The sequence below is a fragment of the Streptopelia decaocto genome, assembly GCF_964273445.1.
Source record: "Streptopelia decaocto genome assembly, chromosome: 9".
NCBI lineage: Eukaryota > Metazoa > Chordata > Aves > Columbiformes > Columbidae > Streptopelia > Streptopelia decaocto.
This window is the reverse complement of record NC_138664.1, coordinates 3,036,400-3,063,914: the sequence shown is the minus strand read 5'-3', so window position 1 is coordinate 3,063,914 and position 27,515 is coordinate 3,036,400. Positions and strand designations below refer to the sequence as shown.

Here is a 27,515-nt window from a genome sequence, read left to right as displayed (position 1 = left end):
GAACAGAGATTTTTCCAGTGTAAAATATTATTAAAAATCCAAATCCCTCATTAATATAGGCTAGGTAACATTCTTCATCGAGTTTTGGCCTTGACTGTATTAAGACTTTGCCTAAATTATAGTTGTGTCCTACGTATAATTTCACGAGTCAAGAAATATAGGAAGACTTTCTATTGTAGAAGTTACACCACTGTATTTGTACTCTAATGGCGTAAGTGCTGTCACAAGCACGGCAGAACTGGTATCGCTGTGACCAGAGCAGGCTTTGCCCCAGCCACGTCAGTAAGGAACCACCAACGTAAAGAACAGACTATCGCAGTATTAACACGGGAGGTGAGGGGAGGATTCCTCATCACCTAAGACGCCGGACGCTTGTTTCTGTAACACATGACGGGATCTTTCAGGGTCAGGGGCAGCAGAGGTTTGCAAAATACTTTGAAACTGTATTTACTCTTTCTCCAAGGCCAAACTGAAGAAACCCAGCAAGTTAAACTGCGGTCAGCAAGCTCAGGCTGTGTTGCCTTCAGTAGGTGTTTTAACCGCTCTCAGAAAGACTGAATTCTCTATACTGTCAGGGGAGAAAGGGTGAAGGACAAAGCACAAAAAATAAAAGCAGATCAATTTGTTATAAAGAAACAGATAGCAATGAACTATTTTCTGTTTTAAGTGAGCTGAGTAACAAGGAATTGCGTATGTATGATCATTCCATCAATATCACACTGGAGCTAAAACCCCTGCAACTCAGCCACAGCCACTTGTCCTCACCCCAACACCACTGTCAACTGGTAGCATACATAATATAGCACTGGCTTTAACATGCAAAGCGGTATCTGCATTAGGCAAGGCTGCATAGGATTATACTACACATCAAAGTATTTTCCATATCTGTTAAAGGAGGCCTTAACTGGTTTTAGAAGAAGCAAGAGTGCAGTAATAAATCTGACCTCTTGAAGCATGAGTTGGAAGTATCCTCCTGTCAGCAGGTTCGCTGTATGATGTATTGTGGAGTTTTGGCTGCAAAGAAGCTGTAGCCTGCAGTTAATGAGCTGTTCAAAGCAGCTGTGAAATTGTCAACTTAATTAAGCCAAGTTTAGTTAACAGTCCTCTTTCAAAAAATACCGTGTGAAGAAGCAGGCCCTGGAAGTTGCCAGCCATGCACTGTAGGGAAGTGCTGTGTGGTTTTCTGAACTGAGAAATTAAGAGGTCATATGATAAGAGATAGTGCTATTTTACCAAGTGTTCAAAGAAAGCCCCATGGCTGCCCCAGCAAGCTGGGGAGCTTTATATTTTTTTTTTTTGTAATTATTTTAAGAGAGTTAAGAAGCATAAGCACTTGAGAACAGTCAGTGATGGTTTGAGGTAGCCTGACCTCGAGCAAAACACGTATGGATTGGAGAGAGGAAGAAGAGCGTCCTGATTTAACCTTCTCGTGAAGGTCCAAGCGCTCAGTACTGAGTTCTGCAGATGGGGACGCTGATGTGGCAGCCACAACCCCAGAGATCTATCCTACTCAGATGAAGGCAGAGAACACCAGGAAGACCAGGGTGCTCTGTACTCCCTATGGGTATTTCCATCCTTGTTGTTCATGGCTTTGAATTAAGCACTTCAACACACACCACCATCTTTCCTGTGCCTTAACCAGGTTAGCACATGTTAAAGATTAAAAAATAAGACTCTAGGGTTTATGAAGTCGGGGGGTTGTATTCTGTTTAAACTACCTGCAAGCTACTTGGCAAACATCCTGTACAGATGTATTCCTCATGGCTGTTCTAGGACCAAAATATCTGTAGCAACCACACTGAGTTACAGCAATCAATTAGTCCTGGTTTCAACAAACCATTAGCACTGGCCTTTGTTCATTCCTCAGTACAGGGGTCGAGGTTTCCCAAACCTAACTCGGACTCTTAAGGGTATGCAGACCTCTCGCAGCACTAACAGCAGAGGTACAGTGCTGTTGGCCATAATCCTTCCACCCTGGCAACCCTTTGTCATGCTTTTCCTCTACTTTAAGTGTTTCGTTGGTTCACCTTAAAAATCATTAACCTATTTTAGAAGAGGCTGTGCAGACCACTCCTTTAGGAGAATCAGCTAGAAATTCCACCTGCTGGCTTGGGACCTCCCAATTTTGGGAAAGATGATGAAAAAAATGCCAAGCCCTTCACCCACAACCACCCCCTGCAAAACAGAGAGGTGTGTGAGCGGGGAAGAGGTACTTTACAGGTCCTTGTAACTCCTACAAAGTGGCATGAAGCCAGCAGTAGTCAAGCATTTAAAGATTCCCAGGTAATATTTCACATGTGTATTTACTGTTATGGAGTGTATTGTTCCAGGGTTAAGAGGGAAGTAGATCCTGAAGTGTTGTCAAAGCCACAGCCAGGGCAGCACCACTCTGCTGTCAGATGCCAACAGAACGCGCCTCCTCGGTACCTTTATCCTGAAACGCAACAGCGCTGGCACAGCAAATCCTGACACGTGGATGCGACCGGGTACTTCTGTGATCAGTCAGATGGAATGCCAGTCAATTGGGGAAAAAAAAGAAATGTAAGGGGCCATTGACCAAAAGTATCAGGTTTCCTGTGTGGGGGGTGATAGTTCTTCAGTGTAGGTCGTCCGTGGAGAAAGGGCAAGAGACCACATGGCCTCATTGCTAAACACACACTTTAGGAAACAACCGACCGAGGGAGACGGCGTCCTTGCTCCGCCTGATGATGGAAAAATTGAGGTTTCTCAACCTTTAAGGACAAATCACTCTTCCATAACTAGGTAGCGGTCCCTGTGGAGACAACTGAGACTTCTGCAAGCTACAATCAAAAGCATTCCCCACAGTGACCTCAGATCCCACCACTTACACTCTACGCTGGCCTCTGGTCTTGACCTCATCGTTAAATTTAGGAGGCAACAACAGAGCAGCACAACAGATCGGGGAGGCACCTCCTCATCCAAATAAACCCTGTCTGGAGGATAGAGTTGAACGTCACAGCGACCTCTGAACACCCACAGCCTGCACTTCCCAGCACAGCCCTAAGGCTCGCAGAAGAAACGGAGGAAAATATTTTCATTCCCTGAACCGGGTATATTTCACTTCCATAGTTCTTAAAATCCCTGAATTTGCTTAGACTTTGTATACCAACAAAGAGAAGTAAATTGACCCCATGAACAGTGTCCCACAACCTTAGCAGAGCACAGCAGAAAAGAGTTTATACTGCCCAAAGAGCACAAGAGAGCCTTGTAAGAGCTCTTAGCAATCAGAACAGCCAAGAAAAAGTCAGGTGAAAACTTCAGAGCTATGCAACCTCCAAAAATAAGCCATTTTCAGTTCAATTGGCAAAATAAGAGACGGTAATTTCAGCTCACTCTTTTGACAGTCTAGTTACAAATCTCCCTGCAAGCAATTCACAAGAGAGCTTCGCTTTTTAGAAAATCTGAACTCGAAAATGCGGTGCCTGGCCGTTCTCCATGGTCACGCTGTGCCGAGGGGCTCAGCCCGCGGATCAGATGAGCCGGCACACAAACACCGGCAGCGCCCGCTCCCTCGGCCCCTCCAGCTGTGGGGCTTTGTGTCAATACAGGAGAGGAGGAGGAGGAGGAAGGAGAGAGAGGAGGAGGAGGAAGGAGAGAGAGGAGGAGGAGGAAGGAGAGAGAGGAGGAGGAGGAAGGAGAGAGAGGAGGAGGAGGAAGGAGAGAGAGGAGGAGGAGGAAGGAGAGAGAGGAGGAGGAGGAAGGAGAGAGAGGAAAGAGAAAGGAGAGAGAGGAGGAAAGAGAAGAGAGGAGGAGAGGAGGAAAGAGAAAAGAGGAGGAGAGGAGGAAAGAGAAAAGAGAAGGAGAGGAGGAAAGAGAAAAGAGGAGGAGAGGAGGAAAGAGAAAGGAGGGGGAGAGGAGGAAAGAGAAAGGAGGAGAGAAGCTATAATCTTCCAAAGGTTGTATCATCGAACCAGTGACAGCAGAACTTTGTCTTTCGGTAAAATATCACAAGCTGATACATCAATATTTAGCTCTAGGAACCAACAGTCACATTGCATTTGTTAATATTTGCTCCCCAGGCTGACCCCACTGCCTGCCCTTCAGGGACAGACACCGTCCTGGCCCTTCTCACCAAAGCTGGGGCGAGGGGGACAGATCAGCTTCCCCACCGAGCAGTCTCCTGGGTTTTTATTATTATGAACAAGAATCATAAAAGCCAAATCTCTCATATCCCCAAGAAGCTGGTTCTTGCTCCCCGGTACCGCTGCACTCTGGAAAGGCCACGCAAGCTGCTTTCGGGAGAAATCTTGGTTCACAACAAGCTACTGCCCTAACAAATTCATTTTAAAGAGCTGTAACTCGCAGTAGTATTTCAGAAAATAAAAATGCCTCCTAAAAACTAAGCAGCTGCCCCAAGTGTAAGATTCCATACTTGGGTAAAGGTAAAATGTTCGATTATTCAGTGAGTTCACTGATTATTCAGTGTCATTGCGAGGCTTAGGGGCTGCGACCGACGGCGCTGCCGCCGAATTCAACCCAGAACAAGCCCCAAACTGAGGACATACGATAACATAACCAACAGTATAAGCAGAACAGCCCTTTGGTTTGAAATTCTGCAGAAAGTAGATCACTTCCATGGGAAAGAAAAAAACAAAACAAATACTAAGTTAATTAAAAGTTACAGCAGACTCAATAGGAGTATGAAGCAGTGTCGGTGTCCACAGGACTTACTCTTCCTCGCAGTGCAGTTGTTAACAAAACAAAAGCTGTTTGGGTTTGCAAACCCCTCATTGCTTGGCTTTGAAATATTTAATTCCTCTAAAATATCAACATTACCCTCAGCTTTTTTTAATCTGCAGGACACTCTTGCCTTACATATTAAAACACCCACTAGCTTCTCTGGTCATGAAACCCTCTTCAAAATACAAACCCATTTCTGGTTACACTTTATCCCCCTTGATTTCTTTTAAATGCTTTCATCAGTTGTTCTCAGTCCCTGCAATAGTATTTGCAGAAACAAATACATCAACCAGCCACATTGATAGTGTTTCAGTGCTAAGTATGTGCTAACACTGGTTTGGACATCAATCCTCCATTCAAAAATTCCACTCAGGAGCGCTATTTTTTTATGGCATTTGCCAACTTAGCAACCAAGTTTTAAGGAGATAAAACTAAACCCCCATTATCGTATTACATGCCAGACCTGGGAAAAATGAGAAGTAAATCAGTACGTCCAGACTAAAGTTACACAACAGTCATCTGCAAACATGCACCAGCCAACATAACGCATCCCAACACACTTCGGGTGCACGTGGGGAACTACACAGGTATGAATGCGTAGAAAAGAGTCCTTTTGAATGCCTAGAAATTCAAAGTTTTAACTTCGAGAGTCCCCATTCTCCAGAACAGCAACAGACTTGCAGATTTCATTTATGCCCTGAAGCCACGTCGATTTATATTCCACTACTGCTTGAAAATGCTGTAAGAAACTGAGAAAAAAAATGCTATCCCATTGCTCCCATCATTAGAGAGTTAATAATATCAGTTACGGGTAGTTTTTTGTATTAGTTATGGATGAGGCAATCATAAAACATGGGACCCAGCCATCAGGGCTGATAGCCTGGCTGCACTTGGCGAGTTGTACCAGCTTCGGTACAGCCAGGAACTTGCTCACCGGAGCTACACCGACGTCTTTCCGCAACGACAGAAAACAACTTACCCCCGATACAAAAATTATTGCCACTCTTTGTATTTTCAAATCACATACCCAACAGGGAGCTATTTTCTACCATAGAGTTAAACCAGTTCGGCCTCAGGTACAGCCCTCGAGCCCACAGATTGCAATGGGGCTGAAGGATGGACATTTTAATCAGAATTTGGCCCACCAATAAACCTCTTCTCTATTTGAAAATAAGTCTTTGTTTTGAAAACTAAAATGCAGATATCTTGCCAGCAATCCCGGTGCCATCCAACGCTTCAGCATGTGGGAGAGCTCGGGATTCCAATACTTTTAGACTTAAACCCTGATATTCGTCCTAGGCTGAGATATTTATCACCGAGCTACAGCTCATGGAAAAGCGCGGTTTTACCAGGCAGTTAAGCATGCAGGGAAAGTCACTTTAGCTCCAAGTTCCCAAAGCAGAAGGTGTGGTTGTCCTCAACCATTTGTGGAATTTCTCACCAAACTTCTATGAAATAAAAGAAAATAAAACAGCCGACTATTCCAAAAAGAAGAACCGCACCTCTGCAAACGCAGTTGTCTCAGCTCAGCGCTGATCTTGACCTACCCCCCATCACATGGAAAAACTCGGAATTAAAATCACTGTTGTGAAACAGATCTACACTTCAGTGTCAGAAAACACAATCCTGATCATTTAATATGAATGAGGAACATAATCTGACGATGCAAGTGCAGACAACACTCCTAAATACAGTAAGATTGTAGTCAATGCAGGTCAAAGTTCATTCGTCGTGCTTTAATTAAAAGATCAGCATGGTTTCTTCAAACAATATCTTTATAAAGAAGGCTTACTTTGCTGATCGCTCACTGAGGTCATTTGTCTGATTGAATTTTATTAGAGAAAACAGAACCTCAAGCCGAAAGACAGAAAGCAATGTGTATCTTTAAAAATACATTGCCTTTTAGCGGGAGGTAGCAGATGTCATTCTTACATATTTGTCCAGTGATACAGGTTTGGTTTCTTGTATGGATTTACTTAGGAAACTGGGAAATCTAAAAAGCAAAGAAAATATTTCAAGGTTGCTGTTTTTCCCTTAACAACATCAGAAATCTGTCCATGTCACCACGTAAAATGTTTGATTTATAAAAGAAAACACCTCTTACTTGAAAAGGTTTGATCCTTCCAGGCACATAAAACGTTTCGAGTTTCCTACGCCAAGTTTAAATTAATGTGCAAAATAAGTCTGCTTTTGCAAAAGGAGTGAATTCTTATTTCCCGTGAAGAAACAGACACAACTTCAATCTGTTAAAAATATTATTTAACAAGCAGATTAATTTCTATCCTGATTAAAAGAAAAGAAACCCTTGAAATAGTGTCTATTTAGTTAACTCGGGAATGAAAGAGTTATCTGGCCAGCAAGGAGATTGTCCTTACACCAACAAAAATGTCATCCTAATTTCTAGGAATCTAGTGCTTAAAATTGCCTATCGTGTAATAAAGCAGCAGAACTGAAAGCAGCGTTTCCTTCTTCTCCACGCAATGACAGGAATCCCAATTTAAGTCCCTCATACTGGAATGAGTCTTTTTCATTAGCAACGTAATTTTATTCCCAAAATCGCTTCTAAATCTTGACTTTTCCTTTTTTATTCCGACTTCTTTTGTTTGCAAGGCCATTAACTCTCTACGTACATATGCAGACAACCTTCCAACATTTAAAACACTATCAAAATCCATCTCAAATTGCCTTGTCAACCACATTCAAAACATATAACTTAATTCATGCCAATGCATGTCCCGGTCAAAAAGTAGGTTCTAGCCCTTATCCTTTCTCCTGAAATGGAGCCGTACGTGTGGGAGCTGGTTTACAGAACGCTAAGCTTTTTACTTTATGCAGAGTGACAGATTAAGGGATTTTAAAAGGAAGAGGAGAAAAAGGTCTGAGAGTTTGATTTGAGGCCAACAGTTCAAGCCATAGTAAAAGGGGACGGTCTGGAAGAATGCACAAATTAGAGGCTCCGCTATTTAATTTCACAGTGTGTGTACCAACATCATTTATTACGTTTTGGCCTTAGCAGTGATTTCAAGAAAGAAACTAAAAGGGGATGAAAGTCTTTTTGAAAAGCAGAGGGTTTTAACATCACTTCTTCAATGCCTTTGAAAACTTAAAATCCAACTCTGGGCAATAAACCTATTTAGTACGTCACGCACATTAAAGCTATTCAATTTACATCTTATCATCCCGTGCCAATTTAAATTATGGTTAAATGAAGATATCTAATTATTTTACCAAATGGACAACAGTATGCAGAATGTCAAAGGGCCAAGCGAATTCCTAGTGAACCGCCACTACATGAACGGGTCTGACTGATAATACACTACGAGTCGCACGGAAAAACGCACTTTGGGCATTAAATCACGCTCCACGTGCAACCTCAGAAACTTCGCTAACGATGTTTGAATTCCTTGCACGGCTGGTAAAGCAGTTTACAATGAGGGCATATTCCATCCGTACGCAGCACCAGGACAGAACACAATGCCGGATTGTTCTCCGCTGTGTGCAGGTGCTCCTGTGGTCCCCTGACAAAATGACAACTGACGTAAAGCTTCTACTGAAACAATTTCACCTTGGGGCCAGCAGCTCATTACCACGTTTGCTTTAGGTTTCTTTCACTTTTTGCTGAGAGCTATTAAGAGCTTTAGCTGTCCATATCTCTAAATATTTATTTCCTCTTCAAGGACTCATTTGAAAGTCAGTTGGCATTCCAAGCCCTCAAAAAGCGGAATATTTTCAGTGTACTGTTACTATTGCTTAAGAAACCCAGTTGTGGAGTCCCTTCTCAAGGTGACAGCCAAGAGAGGTTCACATAACAACTGAAGTCAAACAACAATTTATCACTGTTGTCAATGGCAACTGTGGGATGTAACCATTTCAATGGGTGTTAAAAATAATTCTCACTCAAATATCTCTCATTTTCTTGACATGGATATCCACCTGAAGATGAGGAACAGATATTAAAGCACACAATATGCAGTTTCCAAAGAGTATTTTTCCTAAGTTTCAAACAAACTATGAGCAACTTCCTTAACAAGCCATTCTTCATATTCGCATAGATTATAAGCATTTTATAATCTAAAATACATTGAGCGTGAAATACCTGCAAGTGGTTGCAAGCATTTTGTATCTTTACTTTATATTTACACTTAGCATTTTGGATGTAAAATCTGAACCACTAAACAGCAAGGCAACGCTGGTACCTTGCACTGGAATTTCACACCACGTGTAATACTGGGAATGGTAGAAAGGGAGGGAGGACTAGAAAGTGTGTCAACCCTTAATTCTTCTGCCTGGCTTATAAGTACATTCTACAACCAGAAAATTTCTCACTGTGGATGTACTTACACTTGAATGTGAGCCACACGATTAAAAATACAACGCAGTAAGAGAAATACCTAAAACTGCAGAAATAAAGGCTTGTTTTTAATACTTCCTCTATTGACACATTCAGCTGGCAGAAGAGGAAAAGCTTAGAAATTAACTACCTAAAATGGCCAGGGAAGAGACACCAAGGGAGCGCGGAGCAGGGGCAGCGCAGAACAATGCAAAGGGCAGAGGGAAGGCGGCGTTTCGAGTCCGGCAGATGAATTTACAGCTGAAAGGAGTTTGGGTGAAGTTTTGTATCAACAGTCGGAACTCCACAAATCCAGGGTCGAACCTTCCACATCTCAGTCGCACAAGGAATTGCCCTCAGAGGCAGTGACACATTTTGCACCAGTCGGTTTGCTTGACCAGGAGAGGTATCAATAATAACGCTTTAAAAACTGCAAACACAGCTTATGCCATCTCGGTAGTGTAGCAATCTATACGCTGTGATTTACAGCTTGTTTGGGTTGGTTTTTTTTTCCCAGTTTACATTACAAACAACAGGAAATTAAAAGGTAAAGATAAAAAACAGACTTAAACACGAACCCTGTTCACATGCTATAATACCACACTATTTCATTTTATACTATTTAAAAATTAGACTCCCATCCCCCCCGGATTCATGCCTTGCAACGACAGCATAAAAAGCACCGGCCTGAAAGTCTGAACCCCATGAAGATTGAGGAAAGTTGGTGGTGGAGGATCCCGGGGGAGCGGGAGGGAAAGGCGATGGAGGTTTGTTCGGGAAAATGATGGAGGATGGAGTCAGTGGGAACGGGGAGGAATCGGGAGAGGGCGTCCGGCCCGGTGGAGGCGCGGACAGTCCGTGTGGGAGTTTCAAAGCGAGAGGGAGCCTGTGTGTTCCAAGGGAAGGAATTACCCGGCAGACAGGAAAAGAGCAGACAGCTTAACGGACTAAATAACGTGCTGCTAAACGCTGACACGAGATCCACTTGGGCACCGCGGGTACGGCGCGGCGCGCGGCCTCCTGGACGCAGAATTATGCAACCGTGGGTTTGCAGCGACTGCAAAATTCTCGGGGCGATTTCGCAGGGTTTGAATGAAGAAAAACTTACTGGGCCATGGATTGAAACGGGCTGGCCCGTATCAGCCGATAAATCAAAAGGCTGTTTCACATTTAGCCCTGCTGGCTTAGGACTACTTTTAATTTAAAACAAAGGAAGTTTGGATTTACTCTCTGATCCCCCTTGCACCCAAATGCACGTATTTCTGTGGTAAATGTACATGACAGGGAGAGTTACACAAGAGGAAGGAAATCTCACATACGTAAAAAAATGACAGAGCAAAATAAGAGTGTAATGTATGTGCTACGGCGTATATTAATGCTCTATAGAAGAGACACGCACGTGATATGCCTACAAATACCCAAGCCAATTTTAAATAAATGCCCATGAGGCCCTCATGCCTTTCCAGCATTTACTCCACTTATGCTATAGATTGAAGAGAGGTATTATTTTAAAGGTGTTTAAGCAGGTTTCTATAAAGCCAAGCACCTTTGCCACCAATTCAACAACACGAATGTCTGAAGAAAAAAATTATAACTAAGATATACAAAAAAGACAAACGATTTCAATTCCATTTTGAGATTTTTAGAGCTAAAAAACCAAAATAACAGGAAAAGTCTCCTTTGCAACAGCACTGGGTGTCCTTTGATATTCTTAACGTGGCACTGGATAATCAAACCACAGTCACTATTACTGCATCCAATTCTTGCTCATCTTTCACTGGGAAAAGTAGAGTTTAAGCTACGGAGTCGGCACATCAAACTCACCAAACTCATCTATACCAGAAATAGGTGTTATGGCATTTATCTCTGCCAACGCACACTTTCAGGACTGCTCTGTGAATTTGCTATGGATAAACTTAGGGTTTTCTGTATTAGGAAAGAACAGGTAACTTTTTAGCTACAGTTTGTAAATGGATGCAAATCATAAAATACAGGATCCTCACACCACACATCCAGAAAATAACCCTCTGCTGTTTGACCAGAAAAAAGATATAATAAGACATAAAGCCAGAATAAGTCTGGGGCTAATTAGCAATATATATAATACAATTTACCAGTTAGCATGGGTTATTTCTTTTAATTACACTTTCTGACTTGAAAAATGTGCACTATAGCTAACAAACTGATTGAAGTTACTGCACTACCTATTATACATATTTTAATAAATGTAATGCTAATGCCAAAGTGAAAAGATGAGATTTACACGGGCCAAGTTTTGTTCTCAGCTCTCACATAGGACTCTCTTGGCTTTAATCAGTGCACACACAACAAAAATAATGTGAATGAATGTCAATTAAAGTGCCCTGAAACCAAGTGAAAATGCTGTTCAGGCAGGTTACCAGCTATTCGCACAAATTCTGACGACACCACCATCGGCCAAAGCACAAAAGGGTCGTGGCACCTTGTGTCCCTGTCCGAGTATCCCAAGGGCCAGACAGGGTGTGCTACCCACTCTGAGGAACAGCAATAAATCCCAGTAGCACCCAAATCCTGATCATACTATACACACTAATGATAAAAGCAGAGAATTAAACACCAGGCTGCTTTATGGCTCTAAAGAGCATTATAGGATTTTGCACATGGAAATCGCGGAGATGTGATGTGTCTGACAGATTTTGTGCCCAGCTGATGGCAAACAGAATTCCGTCCTCGTTCCTCAGAAGCCCATCATTTCACAGCAATGTGCTTCGGGTGATGACAAGGGCAGAAAACACGGCTGATAAAAATCAGAATGACTGCCAATCAGATCACAGCATGCGTATGAACCAGCATCAACCCTATAGCATCTGGCTGAATTACCCAAATTGACTAACAACAATTCCTACAAAATTCTTGAAATGCAACAACACAACTAAGACTGCTCCCCCTGAATGCTTCTGCAAACTGGTTTCGGAGTCGTTTTTTTCCTCATAGGCGACAAATGCACAGAATTCCAATTTTAAGAAGATTTTTGGTTTAGATTTTGCAATGTGCAATTACAATTAAAAATTTCACCTAGCAAAACAATTGTCAGGATTCTGATGACAACTTAGGCTTCCTGGCTGTGGTTACTGTATTAAATGTGCCGTAAGCACGTCTGTCGTGTGTGAGCAGGGCCATAAAGTTCAGTTTCCTGTACAGTGTTACTAACACAAAAAAATTAGCTTAGTATAACACCATTCAGCTTCACGTTCTGCCTCAGGTACTGTTAATTCCTCCTCCAACTGCCTACTGACAAAGCGCCTTCTCATTTTCTAGGCTTTTTCTAAAATCCTATGAACCAAGATTACTATCTCTGGAGGAAAACAATTGAAGAAAATCACTTGCAGCACTGCAGAAAATTATTCCAGGTCAATACTCCAGAAGCTGTCCTAATGAGCACGTAAAAACACTAAGAAATGTAAAAATCACCGGAGTTTCTCCAAGCCCACAAAACATTTGACATTTAGCCAGCTCTTGCCTGCATCTTATATTTATGGCATGTGTATCTCAGTCCTTATCACGGTAACCCCGAGCAGATCAGCCACGTTATATAATATCCCCACGGCTGCTACTATTTGATTTTTTTATATATATATATTTGCAATTACTTATTTTTACAAAACAGAGATTGTTCCCCCAAAAAAAGCAAAATATATGAAACAATCAAAATCTATAGCATTAGGAGCTGAAGAACAACCCATAAACAAACAGGCCATCAATAGAAAGTAAACAGCCGAGCAAGCATGCTGCAAAACTAACTCACTTTAAAAAAAAATAGAAACAAATTGCAATTTTTTCGGTATGTGTCTGCCAACTCCGTACAGCCTTGTGTTGTATCTCTACACAAAAGCACGCACACTAACCCACACGCCAAAAAATACCCCTCCAAAAAATACCCGATTTGCAGCAACAGACAAGGTCAACTCATTGTTAATGGAAATCAGTACCCAGAGCAAAAACCGCTGTCGCTCCCCTTTCGACTTTCTGAAGGGCAGAGGAATGCAAATGGATCATTCCAGCCAGCAGATCGCTTCGGACTGCGATTTGCCGCTGTTCCCACACCAGACGGGCACCAACGGCAACACCGGAGGACCCGGCACCAACACACACGTACAACACGGGAGCTGGTGGCGGCGCGGCCCCACGCACGGCAGTCCCACCACGGACGGACAGACCCACGGACGGGCCCTCCGCCTTCAGAAGCAAGACCCGTGTCCCCAGCAATAAGGACCGACGAGGACAATCACACCACTCGCCTGCCCAGCATTAGGAAAACTCGTTCTGCGGAAGGAGGGAAGAGAGAGGCTTGGGTACATCTATAAAGTCATTCCATGAGGCTGATTAGTTTATAAACAAAGTAATAGCTCAAGCCAGGAAAAGCCGCCCCGCAACGCAGCGTTTCGGCAGGGAGCTCCTCGGGTTAAACCGCTACAGCGCTTGTGTTTAGCACCCTTTTTACCTTAACACTGGATCTGCTGGTCTGGGTCTCTGCCTCCATGCTCTGGCTGTTCTCCCTCTTGTCTTTCTTAGAGGAATTAGTCCTCACCTTATAAGTGGATGTGTTGGAGGACTTAATGAATAATCCTGGGACGGGGTTGCCTTGCTGCTGTTGAGACATGGTTGTGTTGGTCTGGTGAGGGGAATTGCACTCCTCAGACTCTTTGCTACTGTGATAGACCACTCTGCTGTCAGAGATGTGGATGCTTGGAGCACAGCCCATGCTTTGAGGCCACCTGGGGAATACTTCTAAATTGTGTATATATATATATATATGTGTATATATATATCTCCTTCCTTCCCGTTGGTATTTTCCCCCTGCTTGATTTTTTGTTAACAGGTTGAATCTCTTTCCTGCGTCTCCCTCTGAAGCATTGCCATCGGTCCCTTCCACACCGCCAGAAAGCGTGTCTGTTCTCCTCGTCCTCCAGGAAACGGGTCCTTGTATCTCAATCTCAGCAGCGGGCTGGGGAGCTGGAGGGGAGGGTGGGAAAATCAAAAACCGGTCGACTTCATATTTTCACAGATTATTATTAATTTTTCTAAGCCATCTGAGAATCTTGGTAAGGTTGCCTTCTGGGAAAAAATTAAAAAAAAAAAAAAGGAAAAAAAAGGAAGGGGGGAAGGCAAAAATAACAAAAAACCCGAAGCCCCAAACCCGCAAGCACACGCACCCGGCGGCTCCTCGGCCAGGCGCTCAGAGCGGCCGGGGGCACTGCAGCATCGCCGCCCGCCTAGTCCGGAGCACGGCGCATTTTCCACCTGGGTTTGCACAGCGTTACCGATTAACCCGCTGCGGGCCGGGGGCCGCTCCCCACCTCGTCCTCCGCGCTCACTCCCGGCGGTCCCGCCCGGCGCGGTGCGGTGCCGGGGCTGTGCTATGGGGGGGGTGCTTTGGGGCTGAGCTGGGGGCCGAAATAAATTTAAAAAAATTAACAATAATCGCAAATCGGCGCCCCGGAGAGCCGGCTGCGCCCCTCACGCCGCGCTGGGCATGTCCCGCACCGCCTCCGGCGCGGGGGTGACATCCAGGTTCCCGGCGTCGGAAGGAAGCGCCCCCCGTCAGGCGGCAGCGGGGCTCTCCGGCGGCCCCAGCCGCATCCCGCCCGGCGGGGCTCCCGGCGCGGCGCCGCGGGAGCGGAGCGGGCCGGGCCGCGGGGAGCCCGCGGAGCGCCGGGGGCGGCCCTCGGAAAATCAGGGCACGGCCCGGAGGGCTTGGCAGAGCCGCGGGAGGAGCCGGCTCCGCGGGCGGACGCATCAAAGGGCCTCCATGTTGGGGGGGATTTTTTTTGGTCAGAGAAATGATGCGAAACGGCGAGGGAAAAAAAAAAAAAATAAAAAGAAGGGAGAAAAATTAAAAAGAGCGAGAAGTAGAAGGAGAACGGTCCTAGCGTCGCATCCCGGCGGGAAGGGTTGCAGCGGCGACAGCTCTAATTCCCAGGGCCGTGGCGTCCGCGTCCCGTGCAGCGGGGAAAAGCGTCTCTCCTCGCAGCGCCGCGCTCGCTCCGCGCCCGCCGTGTTATTATTGATGTTCCCCGGCAGCGGCAGCGGCGGCCCCGTCCCCTCCCGAGCCCTCCCCCGCCCCGCCCGCCCTTCCCCCGCCAGCGCTGCCCCGGCGCTTGACAGCGGCGGAGCCAATAACAGCGCCCGGCGGCGCTGACCTCCGGCCCGCGCTGGCGTCAATGCAAATGAGCCGCCGCGGGCCAATGGCGCGCCGCGCCGCGCGCCGCCCGGGAGAGCCAACTTCAAACCGCCGCGCCGCGTGCGCCCGGCGCCACCTGCGGCGGGGGGACACCCGGACCCCGGAACACCCGGGACATCCCCCTGGGAACCCCCCCGGAACCCCCCGGGACATCCCCCTGGGAACCCCCCCCGGAACACCCGGGACATCCCCCTGGGAACCCCCCCGGAACCCCCCGGGACATCCCCCTGGGAACCCCCCCCGGAACACCCGGGACATCCCCCTGGGAACCCCCCCGGAACCCCCCGGGACATCCCCCCCGGGAACCCCCGTCCCGGGACATCCCCCCAGGAGCGCGGAGCCAGAGGCACCTTTACACGGCTGACACCTCCGCCCTCCTCCAGCCACTTCGGGTCCAATGAGCTTCTTTCTCTTGACCTCATTCATGTTTACAGATATCTAAAGGGTGAGTGTCAGGAGGATGGAGCCAGGCTCTTCTCGGTGACAACCAATGGTAGGACAAGGGGTAATGGGTTCAAACTGGAACACAGGAGGTTCCACTTAAATTTGAGAATAAACTTCTTCATGGTGAGGGTGGCAGAGCCTGGCCCAGGCTGCCCAGGGGGGTTGTGGAGTCTCCTTCTGTGCAGACATTCCAACCCGCCTGGACACCTTCCTGTGTAACCTCACCTGGGTGTTCCTGCTCCATGGGGGGATTGCACTGCATGAGCTTTCCAGGTCCCTCCAACCCCTGACATTCTGGGATTCTTTGAATTCTCAACCCAGCGTCACTTGTGGGAATCAGTTCGGCTGCCCCACGGATGCCCAAAAGCTGGGAGGACGCTGTTTTTGGGAACCAGGGACCATACCGGGCTCTGCTGGGGCTGCTCATCACCCGCCTTTGCATCTCTGGCCACGCCAAGTTCTTTGAAAATATTTTTGAAAGCAAAGACCATGAACAGGAAAGATGGTGCTACGGGGATAGCGCCAGACCCTAGAGCTTGGAAAGCGAACTGCAGACAGACTTTTTCAGGAATACGTACGTAAATAGACTTTTTCTGTTTCTTTATCATATGGAGGTAAGACTAGACATCTGTACATACTTCAAGAGACAAGGAGTATTTAAAACCCTTTAAAACACCGCGCCCAGGGCAAGTCGAGTTACTGCTACAGACAATACGTGTTTGAGAAGCACCAGCTCGAGCACGGCTCGCGCTCAACAGACACACGACACCTCACTCCTGCAGCCCACACAGCACCCAGCGGGCTCCCAGGAGCCCTGTTTGTGTTCCACACGTGCCTTTCACCTTCATCTGGAGCTCCACAGCCTTCACTCTGACTTGTGGCGCTGCCTCTCCCAGGCGCCGCCTGTTCTCACCAGGAACAACTCAGAGGTGACAACAGTTTAGGGACGGCCAGATCAAACTTTAGGTTTAGGAGCATGGAGAAAACCAAATATCAGAGACATTACTTTTGACAATAAGCTCCAGCTTTTGAGGAGGTAAAAAGATGTTTCACAGGAAGAAACTATTTAAATCACTCCAAATTTGTATCATGGATGCTTCCGTGCTCCCCTGTCAGAATCACAATGTTTCAGAAAAAGCCGATTCAGCACGAGCACGTCGGTGCATTTGGAACGGTCAGCCTCTGAACAGCGCCTCAGCTACATGACAAATGTCATCACGTCAAAATTAAAAGCAAAATGTGCAGATAAGATGAGTAGGACAGCAAGAATGGCAAAAAGCAGCTCTCCATTCATACACATGACAGCATCACTCGATACAGATGAGAGCACCTTATAAGGTTAGGAGATGCAAAGCCAAAAGTCAGTGCTTTTGAGAAATGTGGTTTTTCAGGATAACCACAGTACTTGCACTGTCAGAATGCTTTTATTTATTTCTCATAATTGCTAGGTTTAAAGGCCGGAAAATCAAGTCTTTCCTTCCCCGATCTCTCTGCTACTGTGCAATTTCAAGTATAAGCAATAGTCACATAAACTTCATCCACCCCATTAATTTAGCTGATCTATGTACCCTGTCAGAACCAGAAAAAGACGCTGGTTTCCTGTGCTCTCTCGTCACTTTGGATGCCCACTTAAGATAAGCACTTAATAATAAATGAAGGGAAAGGCTTAACATGCCTGCTTTAAACAGCGGGCACTGTTTGGAGAGGAATCTTGCCCTCATTCTTTCCTTTACGTTAACCATTATTTACCAGATCCCGTTAACAGGAACACTGAAGTGCAGCTAGAAAGAGGCTGTGTAAGAAGAGAATGCGGCAATTCCTACTTGTGCCATCAACCACAAGTGTGGACTCTGCCTCTGCTCCAGCCTTAATGGATCTGTCAGCAAAACTGCTACTGCACTTTATTTCTGGTGGCACTGGAGGACTCAGACACAGCAAAACTTCATTTTCAGAGCTCTGCATTCAGTTTGCAGTGCTGACACCTAGAGTTAAGCCTTCTACTTCGTAAAATAAATGGGTTTGATTTACAGCTACATAAAGATGAAATGTCTGTTTTTACGGTATCATTTCAAAAACATTTATATTAAAAACATCTCTGCTTTCCATTTTTGAGGCAAACAAGTTCCCATTCAAGCAGTTTATCCAAATGACAGACAAACAAATACCGAGGGGGTAGAGAAATGCTTTGTTGTTTGTACAATAATAGCATGACAAAACAACCAAGTGTACACGCAGATACGACGTGCGTGACCTCTTTGCCCTTCTTGAAATGTTTTTCCACCCCAACCCCAGGCAGATCATTTCTGAGCATTTAAATCTACAGCCGAACTCCACACAAACTAAACCAAATAAGCCTCCATCTGCAAGTTTTTCAGATCAGAATTCACACCGGCTTGAATGGGAGAATGAGGTGAGCACGAAATGCCTGAATGATCCCCCTAATAAAAGCCACTGAACAATCAGTGTAGTTGTTCATACACTGATGAAAATCCAAATAAGACTAAAAAAATCTCTATTTGAACAAAACACTGGCTCACACATTGGTTTGTTTCTCTTCAATTTGAAAACATCGGTGCTGGTTTTTAATGCCAATAGAAAAATACAGCCGAAAGTATAGATTTACCCGCAGTCTAGAATCAGGGAGAAGCAGTGAAAACATCAGAATCCTTGCCGATGGTAATTTGTCACTACACTCTATGAACTCTGTGGATAAAGGGGCTTGTTCAGGCTTATTTGGTGACGAGTAACTCAGGAAATGGTAGGCCCTATTATTCAAAAAAATGAAATAGTGCAAAAGAGCAGAGGAAGAATAGGAGTGTAGCCACTGGCTTATTAGGGCTGTGGGGGAAGTGTAAGGTCAGTACAGAGTCAGTAAGTGAGAGGTCAGAAGAGAACCAGCTCTAGGAGACAGCTGGGGAATGAGAAAGGTTATTTATGGAGAATAAGGTTGAATTTCATTCAGGACTGCAGAATAAGAAAGAAGGCTAGCAAAGAGTTTGGGATGATTGTTATCAGCTGGGTCTGTAAACAAGTGGATGCTGTGGCAGATCGAAGGATTTAGAGAACAGATACACAAGCTCAAAATTTTAAAAGGATTGAAAATCACAGTATCCAGCCACTTCCCCATCCGACAGACAAATTACATTGGATCCTGGATTGTTTGACAAAAGACTGAACACCACACTGACTCCCCCTGTCTGCTCTCTCCCCAAAAATTCCCCTAAGGAAAAGCACTTCCCCTGGATGTACCAGCAGTCTGCATCCACTTCACACAGGCTTTGACCATTCCCCATTGTGCACGAGCACTGGAACAATTCGCTCCTGCCCAGCTACACAAAAACGCATATGAAGGCCTGGAGAAAACATTTGGTGCCAAACCCCAATTCTGATAATATTTCCACGCCTAAGACACCGACAGGCAGAATTATGCAGAAGAAACGATGGACTAGCACCTGCACGGACAAAACCATCAGCGTGCTTTGGAAAACGTGTTTGCTCAGTGATGGCAGAGCAAGCGTGCCTGCAGCCCCGTGAGCACAAGGAAGCAAGCTGATCTGAGATTACTCCGTGTGGTTTTAATTGCTTCTCCCCCCAAGTCAGCTGCATGTTCCAACTGTGTCTTCTGGCCTTCTGGAAAGCCAGGCGATCCTGCTGGCCTCTAGACCAGCGAAGGAGGCAGCGGGGAGGAGGAAGAGGTGGAGGAGCTGTGGAAACTGTGCCAGCACACAGACAGCTGGATGGACTCCACGCTGCTAACCACTGACACGTGCAAGCTGTGACAAAGCCCCAAGATATTCCAGAAGAGAAAACAGGGACCATACTCCGCCTTAGCCACACGTCTGTAGCAGCTTTACATCCCCAGAGCAGGCTAAGGGTACTTCTGCTTGTCTGTGTCAAAGCAACAGGTATCTTGGAACTGGGCGTTTTCAGGTGACACAAGGCAAGTGTAAAATTTGTGCTGAGATGCTCCCGGAATGTACAGAAGTACAATGGGTTTGTTTTCTGCATCACTTCCCTGATGTCCTGGAATAAAATAAAGACCGAAGCACAGCTCTGAAAGCCTGGCAGGCTGTCTGGCTTGCTGCTGTTGCATAACTGTGATTGCAGACCACAGTCTGTACCATTTGGAAATCAGGACCTTCAAGAGACTCTAAGTCAGCAACTTTTTCAACCAAAGACATTTGAGTCTAAAGCTCAAATACTTCATGTATGCACAAGCTTCGTTGTCATAACTGGTGTCGAAACTGACTTTGCAGCTGTAGGTTACACATCACACTCGCTGCTGCTCAGTGATCAGCAGGATAGATGCACCATTTGTGGGAGAAAAATGTACCCCCCTTTCTCCACTGTTCCTCCTTTACACTTTGATTACCTTGTTTGCTGTCCCACAATGTGGAATTCTCTTTCCTAGCCCCATCCTATCCTAAAGATTTGTTTCTCTTTCTCCATTTCTTAGTCTCTCCTGCTTCTTCCTGCCTTTGCCTCGGATCTTTTTGTTTCCTCCTCTAAGCCCCCTTTTTATCAACTGCTTTCTCTTGCCTTTTCCCTCATCAGATCAAAATCCTTCGCCCAGCCCAAAAGCAATTATTGCCTCTATGATCTCCCAAAAACTCGGTCAGTCCCCTAAAATCTCCCACAAAAGCCCCGTTTGTTCTGCTTTCACAATTGTTCATCCGTCCCACACTTCTCAAGCATCCTCCAGCATTGCGCCTTCTCCACTTTGCTTTTTGTTTGTAGGCTCTTCCCAAACCACCCAAGAGCAGCAGCTCCTTACACAGTGAGGGTGACCAGATCTCTGCCACCCGCCAAAGATCTGTGGGGAAGGGAGGAACAAAGCCCTGCCGTCCCCACCCACTCCCCTATAATTACCCTGTGCTTCACAAGCAGGAGTATCTATTGCGGTACACAGTGCCATGCAGCCAGCTGCGACCATAGAGAACGAGCCGTTCCCCTCTCGGAGAGTTTTCCCTTCCCTCTTCCTAAGTATTTTTAAGCGAACTTACATTCATTTAGTGTGCAACCCTTTTGCTTTGTGATTTACTAAATCAGGAATGAGAACTGGTCCTTCTGGACCCCGCTTAGGTGGAGCGGTATAGCCAATTCTTACACCCTACAGGCCTCGCTGCCTGTTGTCCCTCTGCTTCCCAAGACTATAGGATCCCGCTCTTAGCTAGCCAGCCTCAGGACTCTTCACACTCATAAATTGCTTCCTGACGCTGTAACGCTCTATATCACATTGTGGCATGCTGGGATCCGGTAAGAGAAAGCAAATCAGTAAAAGAAACACGCAACTTGGCTTCTCCATCAGTAGGTCAGTTTTCTTTGGTCATCAAAGCTAGAAGGACAAGCTCTTAATCTTTGTCAGCCTACCCCAGCGGCTAAATTATTAGTCCAGGCTAATGAGGGAAGGCTCGCTCAAGACAGGCTTTCAAATCCACACATTTCCTCCCTCTGGCTCTCTCCCCATCTCCCCTCACCCAGGTCCTCGCTGCCTCCTGCCCCGCAGCCGCTCTCTGACTCACTCCTGGTTGGCCAGCAGTGCTAGTGGCCAGTAGCCTTCCCTCCTGGGCCAGCATCCTCCACCCTTCCCAGAGACAGACGGAATAAGAGTGGGAAAGAGAACAGCAAAACAGAGAGACGGAAACCCACCCTGCGGCGTGGCAGCAGCAGGAGCTGAAAACCTCTCTGAAATTACTCTTTAAGACAGGCTGTACACCTGCAAAGCAGAATGCTTTCATGGTTGCTGAATTTATTATTTAAGGAACAGATCCATCATCTGTGGTCGTACCGAGCGGTAATTTATTATATATTCACAATAGCAAAAAATCCCATGTACTGGCTGTGAGATTTATGTTGCTCTACCATCTGAAAAACTCATCCTACAAACATGTCTGAACATAAGACAGGGAACTGGATCTCCTCTGAACACTTAACAACTGTTTGCTGTATTCTCAAGTACATTTCCTTTCTTTGGGCCAAACCAATACCTTTAAATACACTCAGTCGTATCCAACTATGCACAATCCTTCCTGATGTTAGGTGTATCTGTGGAGCAAGGCAGTATCCTTAGTTAACCAAGAGAAGCATACCCTCCCATCAAGCTGATAACCCAATTTATTACTCTCTCCAAATGTACCCCTTTTTCCAAGAATGCTTCACATCCATTGCTTACGCCGCGAACAGGCTCTGTGAGTGATGTTTCATTCATGATTCACACTTATTTTTCCAAGCGTATTCTTGTTTCTGTGAGCTCCCATCGGGGAGGCTGCGTTCCCTGCCGCTTGCCTGCGTGCAGCTCTGCGTGCAGACAGCTGTAAGGACGAACGTACAAGAACCCGACCTCCGCGGTGCCACGGCACAGCGCTCGTCCATCACGAGTCTTGTAAACTCCATTTTACAGCTGTCTGCACATGCAGCTGAGCAGCAGGAAAAGCAACACCACAAAAATCGCTGGAGGAGATGACAACTTGGAGGAGAGATAAGGAGAAACCACACTGAGGGCAGGTGGAGAAAACAGACCGTGTAAGTTTTCTGGGGATAGCTATTAAAGAAACAACCTCTCAGGATGTGTCAGGGAGATTAATCTTTAGGGTGTTTGAAAAGGGGAAGGCAGGGCTTGCAGCCTCACTCACCACAGCCCTAACAAACACAAATCTAACCCACATGGGCACCATCCTTCCCAACACACTCACCGGGGCTGGCTGGAGCGCAGCTATCACGGAAGGATCTGCCATATGAAGCAGAACAGCGGTTGGCAGTGTCTGTGAATGACGGTTCCAGCCAGCACAGCTGGGTGCTGCAGGGCTGACAGGCTCTAACGCTGCCACAACAGCAAGCACTAAACAAAATATCCACCAGAACACTTGGGGAACAGAGCTGAAAAAGAGTTTTGGAACATGTCCTTTAAACTTCCAAACAGACAGGGTGAGGGATGATCCGATGAACTGGGGGAAGCTGATCTCATGGTTTACATCCACCTTGGCAAGACTTGTTGGATCTGCACTTACTGTGCTCAAGTCAGTGGGCTCCTCCGGCTTCATCCAGAGGGACTTGAACCTCCTCTCACTTGAAATAAGCTGTGATGCCATCTCTTAGTCTTCCTGATATATACCTCTCTACTTCCTATCCCTTTGCAGAAAGGCTTCGCAATTCGCAGGTAACCAGGAGCAACGCCCTCCTTCCCTTATCTCTCACGTGCCCCAGGTGCTAAACACACCTTTCCCCACAGCCCAAATCTGGTTTACACTTCTGGTTTCCAGGAGCTTCAAAGAAAACCAGTGCACACATTAGCTTTACAAAGAATTAAAACCAAGTCAGAACGGTCACTCTTAAGTTCATTAACATGACAATTATACCAATCTGGACAAAACTGCAGATTTGTTCGTCTCCTTGCGCTCTTAGAAGTTCACTATGCAAGTGTTGGAGTCGTTTGAGCAGGTCAGGATCATCCCCTGCACATGACACGTCTTCAGATCCCCACACAGGCTGCTCCCCTCTTGCTCAGCCAGCATAAACACCTAAAAATCACATCTTTCTTTTGACGGTCTTGGGCACCAAAAGAAATAGCCATTTAGAAAAAAAATATATATAAAAAGCTCCAAGTCCCGAGGACTTCAAAATCTGATTTAAAGTGTCTGTCCTTTTAAAAGGAAGAAAAATTAGTAACTGTCCATTTCACAGATTCGCATGGGAAAAGCCATGTGGGCTTTTGAGACAGGGTAGAGGGGTTAGAAAAAAGAATGGATATCTGCTATGTACAATGCCCCAAATAACCTCACTACACAAGCTTTTTCCAAACACGGCCACGCTTGTTTTCAGCAGGAACAGCAAATCCCAGCAAAATCAGTTTTCCACTGGGAAGACATACAGGTATTCAAGAAAAATACTACAAGAGAGAGCAGTGTAAATCCAGCTTCCCCGCAGCAGGTTGAGCAGGAGCGCTGCGCAGAGGCAGCAATCGCGGCACCCAGATCCTCTGCTGTTCCTGGGTATCATTTGGGGTTAAATGGGGTGCTAGTCCCCATCATGCTCACTTTTCACTCAGGGCCCTGACCAGCCCATACATCATGCACAGGGGGGCAAACTTTGCTTAAGCCTCCTCCCCAGCTCACTAACGCCACTCAAGGGGAATTTCTAGGGAGTTCTGGGAGAGGGACATGAGGAAACACTTCCCTTCTCTTGCACGTTTCTCCCCAAAATAGCAGCAGATTACCCTAAACTCATAGCTGCTACTGATCAAGCAAGGCACAGAATCACAGAATCGACTGGGCTGGAAAAGACCTCAGAGATCATCGAGTCCAACCCTTGGTCCAACTCCAGTCTGTTTACTAGATCATGGCACTAAGTGCCATGTCCAGTCTCAGTTTAAAAACCTCCAGGGATGGTGAGTCCAGCACCTCCCTGGGCAGCCATTCCAGTGCCTGACCACTCTCTCTGTAAAGAATTTCTTTCTAATATCCAGCCTAAATTTCCCCTGGCAGAGCACCTTTCGGCTCTCTATGAAACACCCCAGACAGAGAGAGGAGAGATATAACAGGTCTCCTACACTGGCAATTAATTCAGTGTCTGGCAGAAGTCCAGTTTTCCCCCTACCTTGGATCAGCAGCAATGAGAAGATGCAGGACCAGGCTCCACTCCCAAACAGCATTTCACTTCTGATTTTTAAACCACTTGCTCATTTACCAAAAAGGAAGCTGGAGGCATCTCACAGCTGAATCCATGCACCCAGCTGCAAGGTATTTCACTGATTGTGGAACAGGTGATAAAAAAGAAAAACAAATTAGAAAGGAAAAAAGCAATGTAGCAAATTCCATCCCTCAGAGCGTTTCTCTTCAAGTTTTTCTTAATATCATATGCTAAACAACAGGAAAAATTTACTACACAAGGGCTGTTCGGAAGCACTGTGCTTGGGGACAGACTGTAGCTGTGCATGTTAAGTATAACACATCAACTTCTTTCACGCAGAAGCTGTTTTTACAAAGCAAACCAGAGCAATGCAAACTTCTCCCAGCTGGCAGCACAAATTGTTGCACATTCAAGGATGGAAAAAAGGCAGGAACCTATACTGATCGTTAGAGATATCCATCGCTGTACGAATTACCTGCACCATTAGACGCTCAGACGGAAATCACTGACACGCAGCTTTAGATAAGAGGGAGCACATCCCTTGATTGCTTGTGCTTTGTCAAACGTTTATTCCTTTGCTGTGCTGGCTGTTCCTTAACAGTGTGGAAGAGAGAAATGAATTATCACCAAAAGGTGACTCTCTGGGACACAAAGGACCCTGTAAAGCGTCCAGGGCTGTTGGAGAGCCCCGGGCAGGGCCGTCTGCACGAGGGCATCACTCACTGCAGCCCTTATTGATTCAAGCATCACTCATAGGCTTTTAGGAATGGTCAAACAGGAGGAGACATTTTTTCACCACAAGATCCTTTTCCAAGAAAACCCAGACTTTTTTATACCTGCTGACTTTTCTTCTGCGATGCAGTGAGGTTAGTACCTAGAATCCCTCTTAAACATCTCCTTCATGGTCACAACATGGCACTTAGGCAAACTGAGATCATTTAAAATCAGATTTGGTTTCTTTATGTGGCTGTTTACTGTAGTTTCCATTAGTACAGAGAATCCCGTTAGACCAGCCACCTTCACTTTTGCTCACTGTCTTCTCCAGTTTCTTGTACGTTATCACAACGCTGCAACACTCATCTTAACACAGCAGTTGGCACATTTTTAAAAGCTGCTTCTTAGTCCTAGAAATTTTGCCCATTAGAGGAAGAGATGGACGTGCTAAATGTCCCCGAGCTGTTTAGGACAACCTGCTAGGGCTACAGTCTTGGAAATGATACCTCAATGTCCCTGCAGATGCTAATGCAGTTTAGCTATTTCTGAACACACCAAGCCATCCAAACATGCCGAGTATCTCACAAGTATTAGGCCATTTATCAGAAATATTTTGTAAGCACTTCCCCACATGTACCTAACTATTGGCCTGTGTGAAGAGTATATAAACACCCAATGATGAAGGCTGCCAGTTTTCTCCCTTTCTAAGACTTCTACTTTTGTCCTATTTAAAGCTTTTCTCACCATTTTATCACATGACAACACCTTTTATTGTCTTAATACAGTGACCTATTGATAACATCAACTCATTAAGAATTACAATTACACTTTCCCACCTGAGGCGTTGCCCTGACACTGCTATGGATCCCACATTTACCCCAGCACAGCGTTTCGTGTTAGGTCCTTGTATTCACCCAAGACTTTGCTTACAGCACCCGGGCTCCCCAGAGGCTCCAGAGACCAAGAATATAGACCTTGTGCTCCTTTCCAATTGGATTCTCTGAACTTGCCGTGGCTGCTCCCACACAATGAACTTAAAGAACTGCAGCAGAGATGAAGACCGTGAAAATCACAGGAGAGAGAGAAAGGAAATTAAGCAGGGACCTTGCTAGACAGAGATTGAAACGGGAAATAAATTGTTTGTAGCGCTGTAGATTTCAGACAAAACCTAAATATCCAGACCAGCTTCCTGCCAGACTATAAACTGCATGTACTTTGGCCATTTTCTCACCAGTTTAAACCCAGCATCATATTTGTTACAATGACAGCATATTTACTAACGAAAGCGCTCCAGCAGATATTTTGGGAAGAGAAAGAGAAACAGAATTTCTCAGACTAAATTCACATCGCACAAACAGTTGTTTCAATACAGTTGTGCCCCCTACGATACCAAAATAAAACTGAGGTAGTTCCCGTATTACAACCTCCTTATTAATGATTATTTAATGTTATTTTTTTGTTTGTTTTTTTAAGGTGGGAATTACCCAGCTCATCCTCCACTTCAGGAGAATGTGAACTTGTGATAAAAAGTCTACTTGTGTTGCTCTGCCAAGCGCCAGGCCCAGAACTTGGGAGGATTAACAACAGGAACGGGCTGGAGACACGTGGCTTAGTCTGTTTGCAGTCCAGCTCCTTAGCAAGGTACAGCCTGACCTGGGGTGACTGTGCCTGAAAGGAACAATTACAGAGCTCAGCAGTGGAAAAGAACAAGTAAAACAAAAACAGACAGACAGGAGCCGTAAAACTAAAATAATTTAAAGTGCGCAGCTAAATCATGTGCATTAGAATACACTACACGCAAGCTTTGTTAACTGCTTCATTGGGAAAACTTCAGAAGAGACTACAGAAACCTTGGATTTCTTCTAGAACAGTTGCTATACTGCTTTCTTTTATCTCTTGAGCAGCAAATCAAAGTAAACTCCCGTTTATCTAAAGTTATGTGGCCCTATCACAGACACCCTGAAACACATCATAAATATTAATTGATTTATGATTCTAATTCCTTGCAGATGGGGAAATATAAATTGAGTGACTTGTGACTTGCCCTAGAGTCACCTAGGAAATATTTGTCATTGCCTGGAAGTAAGACTGTAATCTGACGCCCTTCGCCACAGTATCCACCTTTTGAAATTCAGTGGTTTCTGGAAGTTGCATATTTAGGATAGTTAATAACAGCCAAGTAAAACTCCATATTTTTGAAGTACTTCTAACATCACCTACAATTCTGCGATAAGATTTGTGTCTCCTGGAGTCAGCACATCTTGCTCAGCACCAGTGAAAAACTGCTTGGTGTCCGCCACAGGCTTGAACTGCCTAATGACCATATAAAAAGCTTTAAACACGACAACTTTTTGATACTTACTTGAGAGTGCGCTTCTCTGAAGATCAATTTATCATGCAAATGCTAGAAATAGTCAAGCAAGGTGGCATTTAATGCAGCAGGTTTGCATCTGGAAAGGAATGTCTCCCAGCTTTGTTGTG

The 27,515-nt window shown here is 45.5% G+C and overlaps 1 protein-coding gene across 3 annotated transcripts in view; it reads right to left on the bottom strand.

The window, feature by feature from the left end:
- PDE8A (phosphodiesterase 8A) overlaps positions 1-15,083 on the bottom strand; it is a 122,460-nt gene extending 107,377 nt beyond the window's left edge. For all 3 annotated transcript variants that reach the window (XM_082061375.1, XM_082061374.1, XM_082061376.1), the window contains exon 1: positions 13,512-15,083. In XM_082061375.1, coding sequence (XP_081917501.1) covers positions 13,512-13,772 — 261 coding nt within the window. In that variant the 5' untranslated portion in view covers positions 13,773-15,083. The remainder of the gene's footprint in view (positions 1-13,511) is intronic.
- Between the last annotated feature and the right edge of the window lie 12,432 nt (positions 15,084-27,515).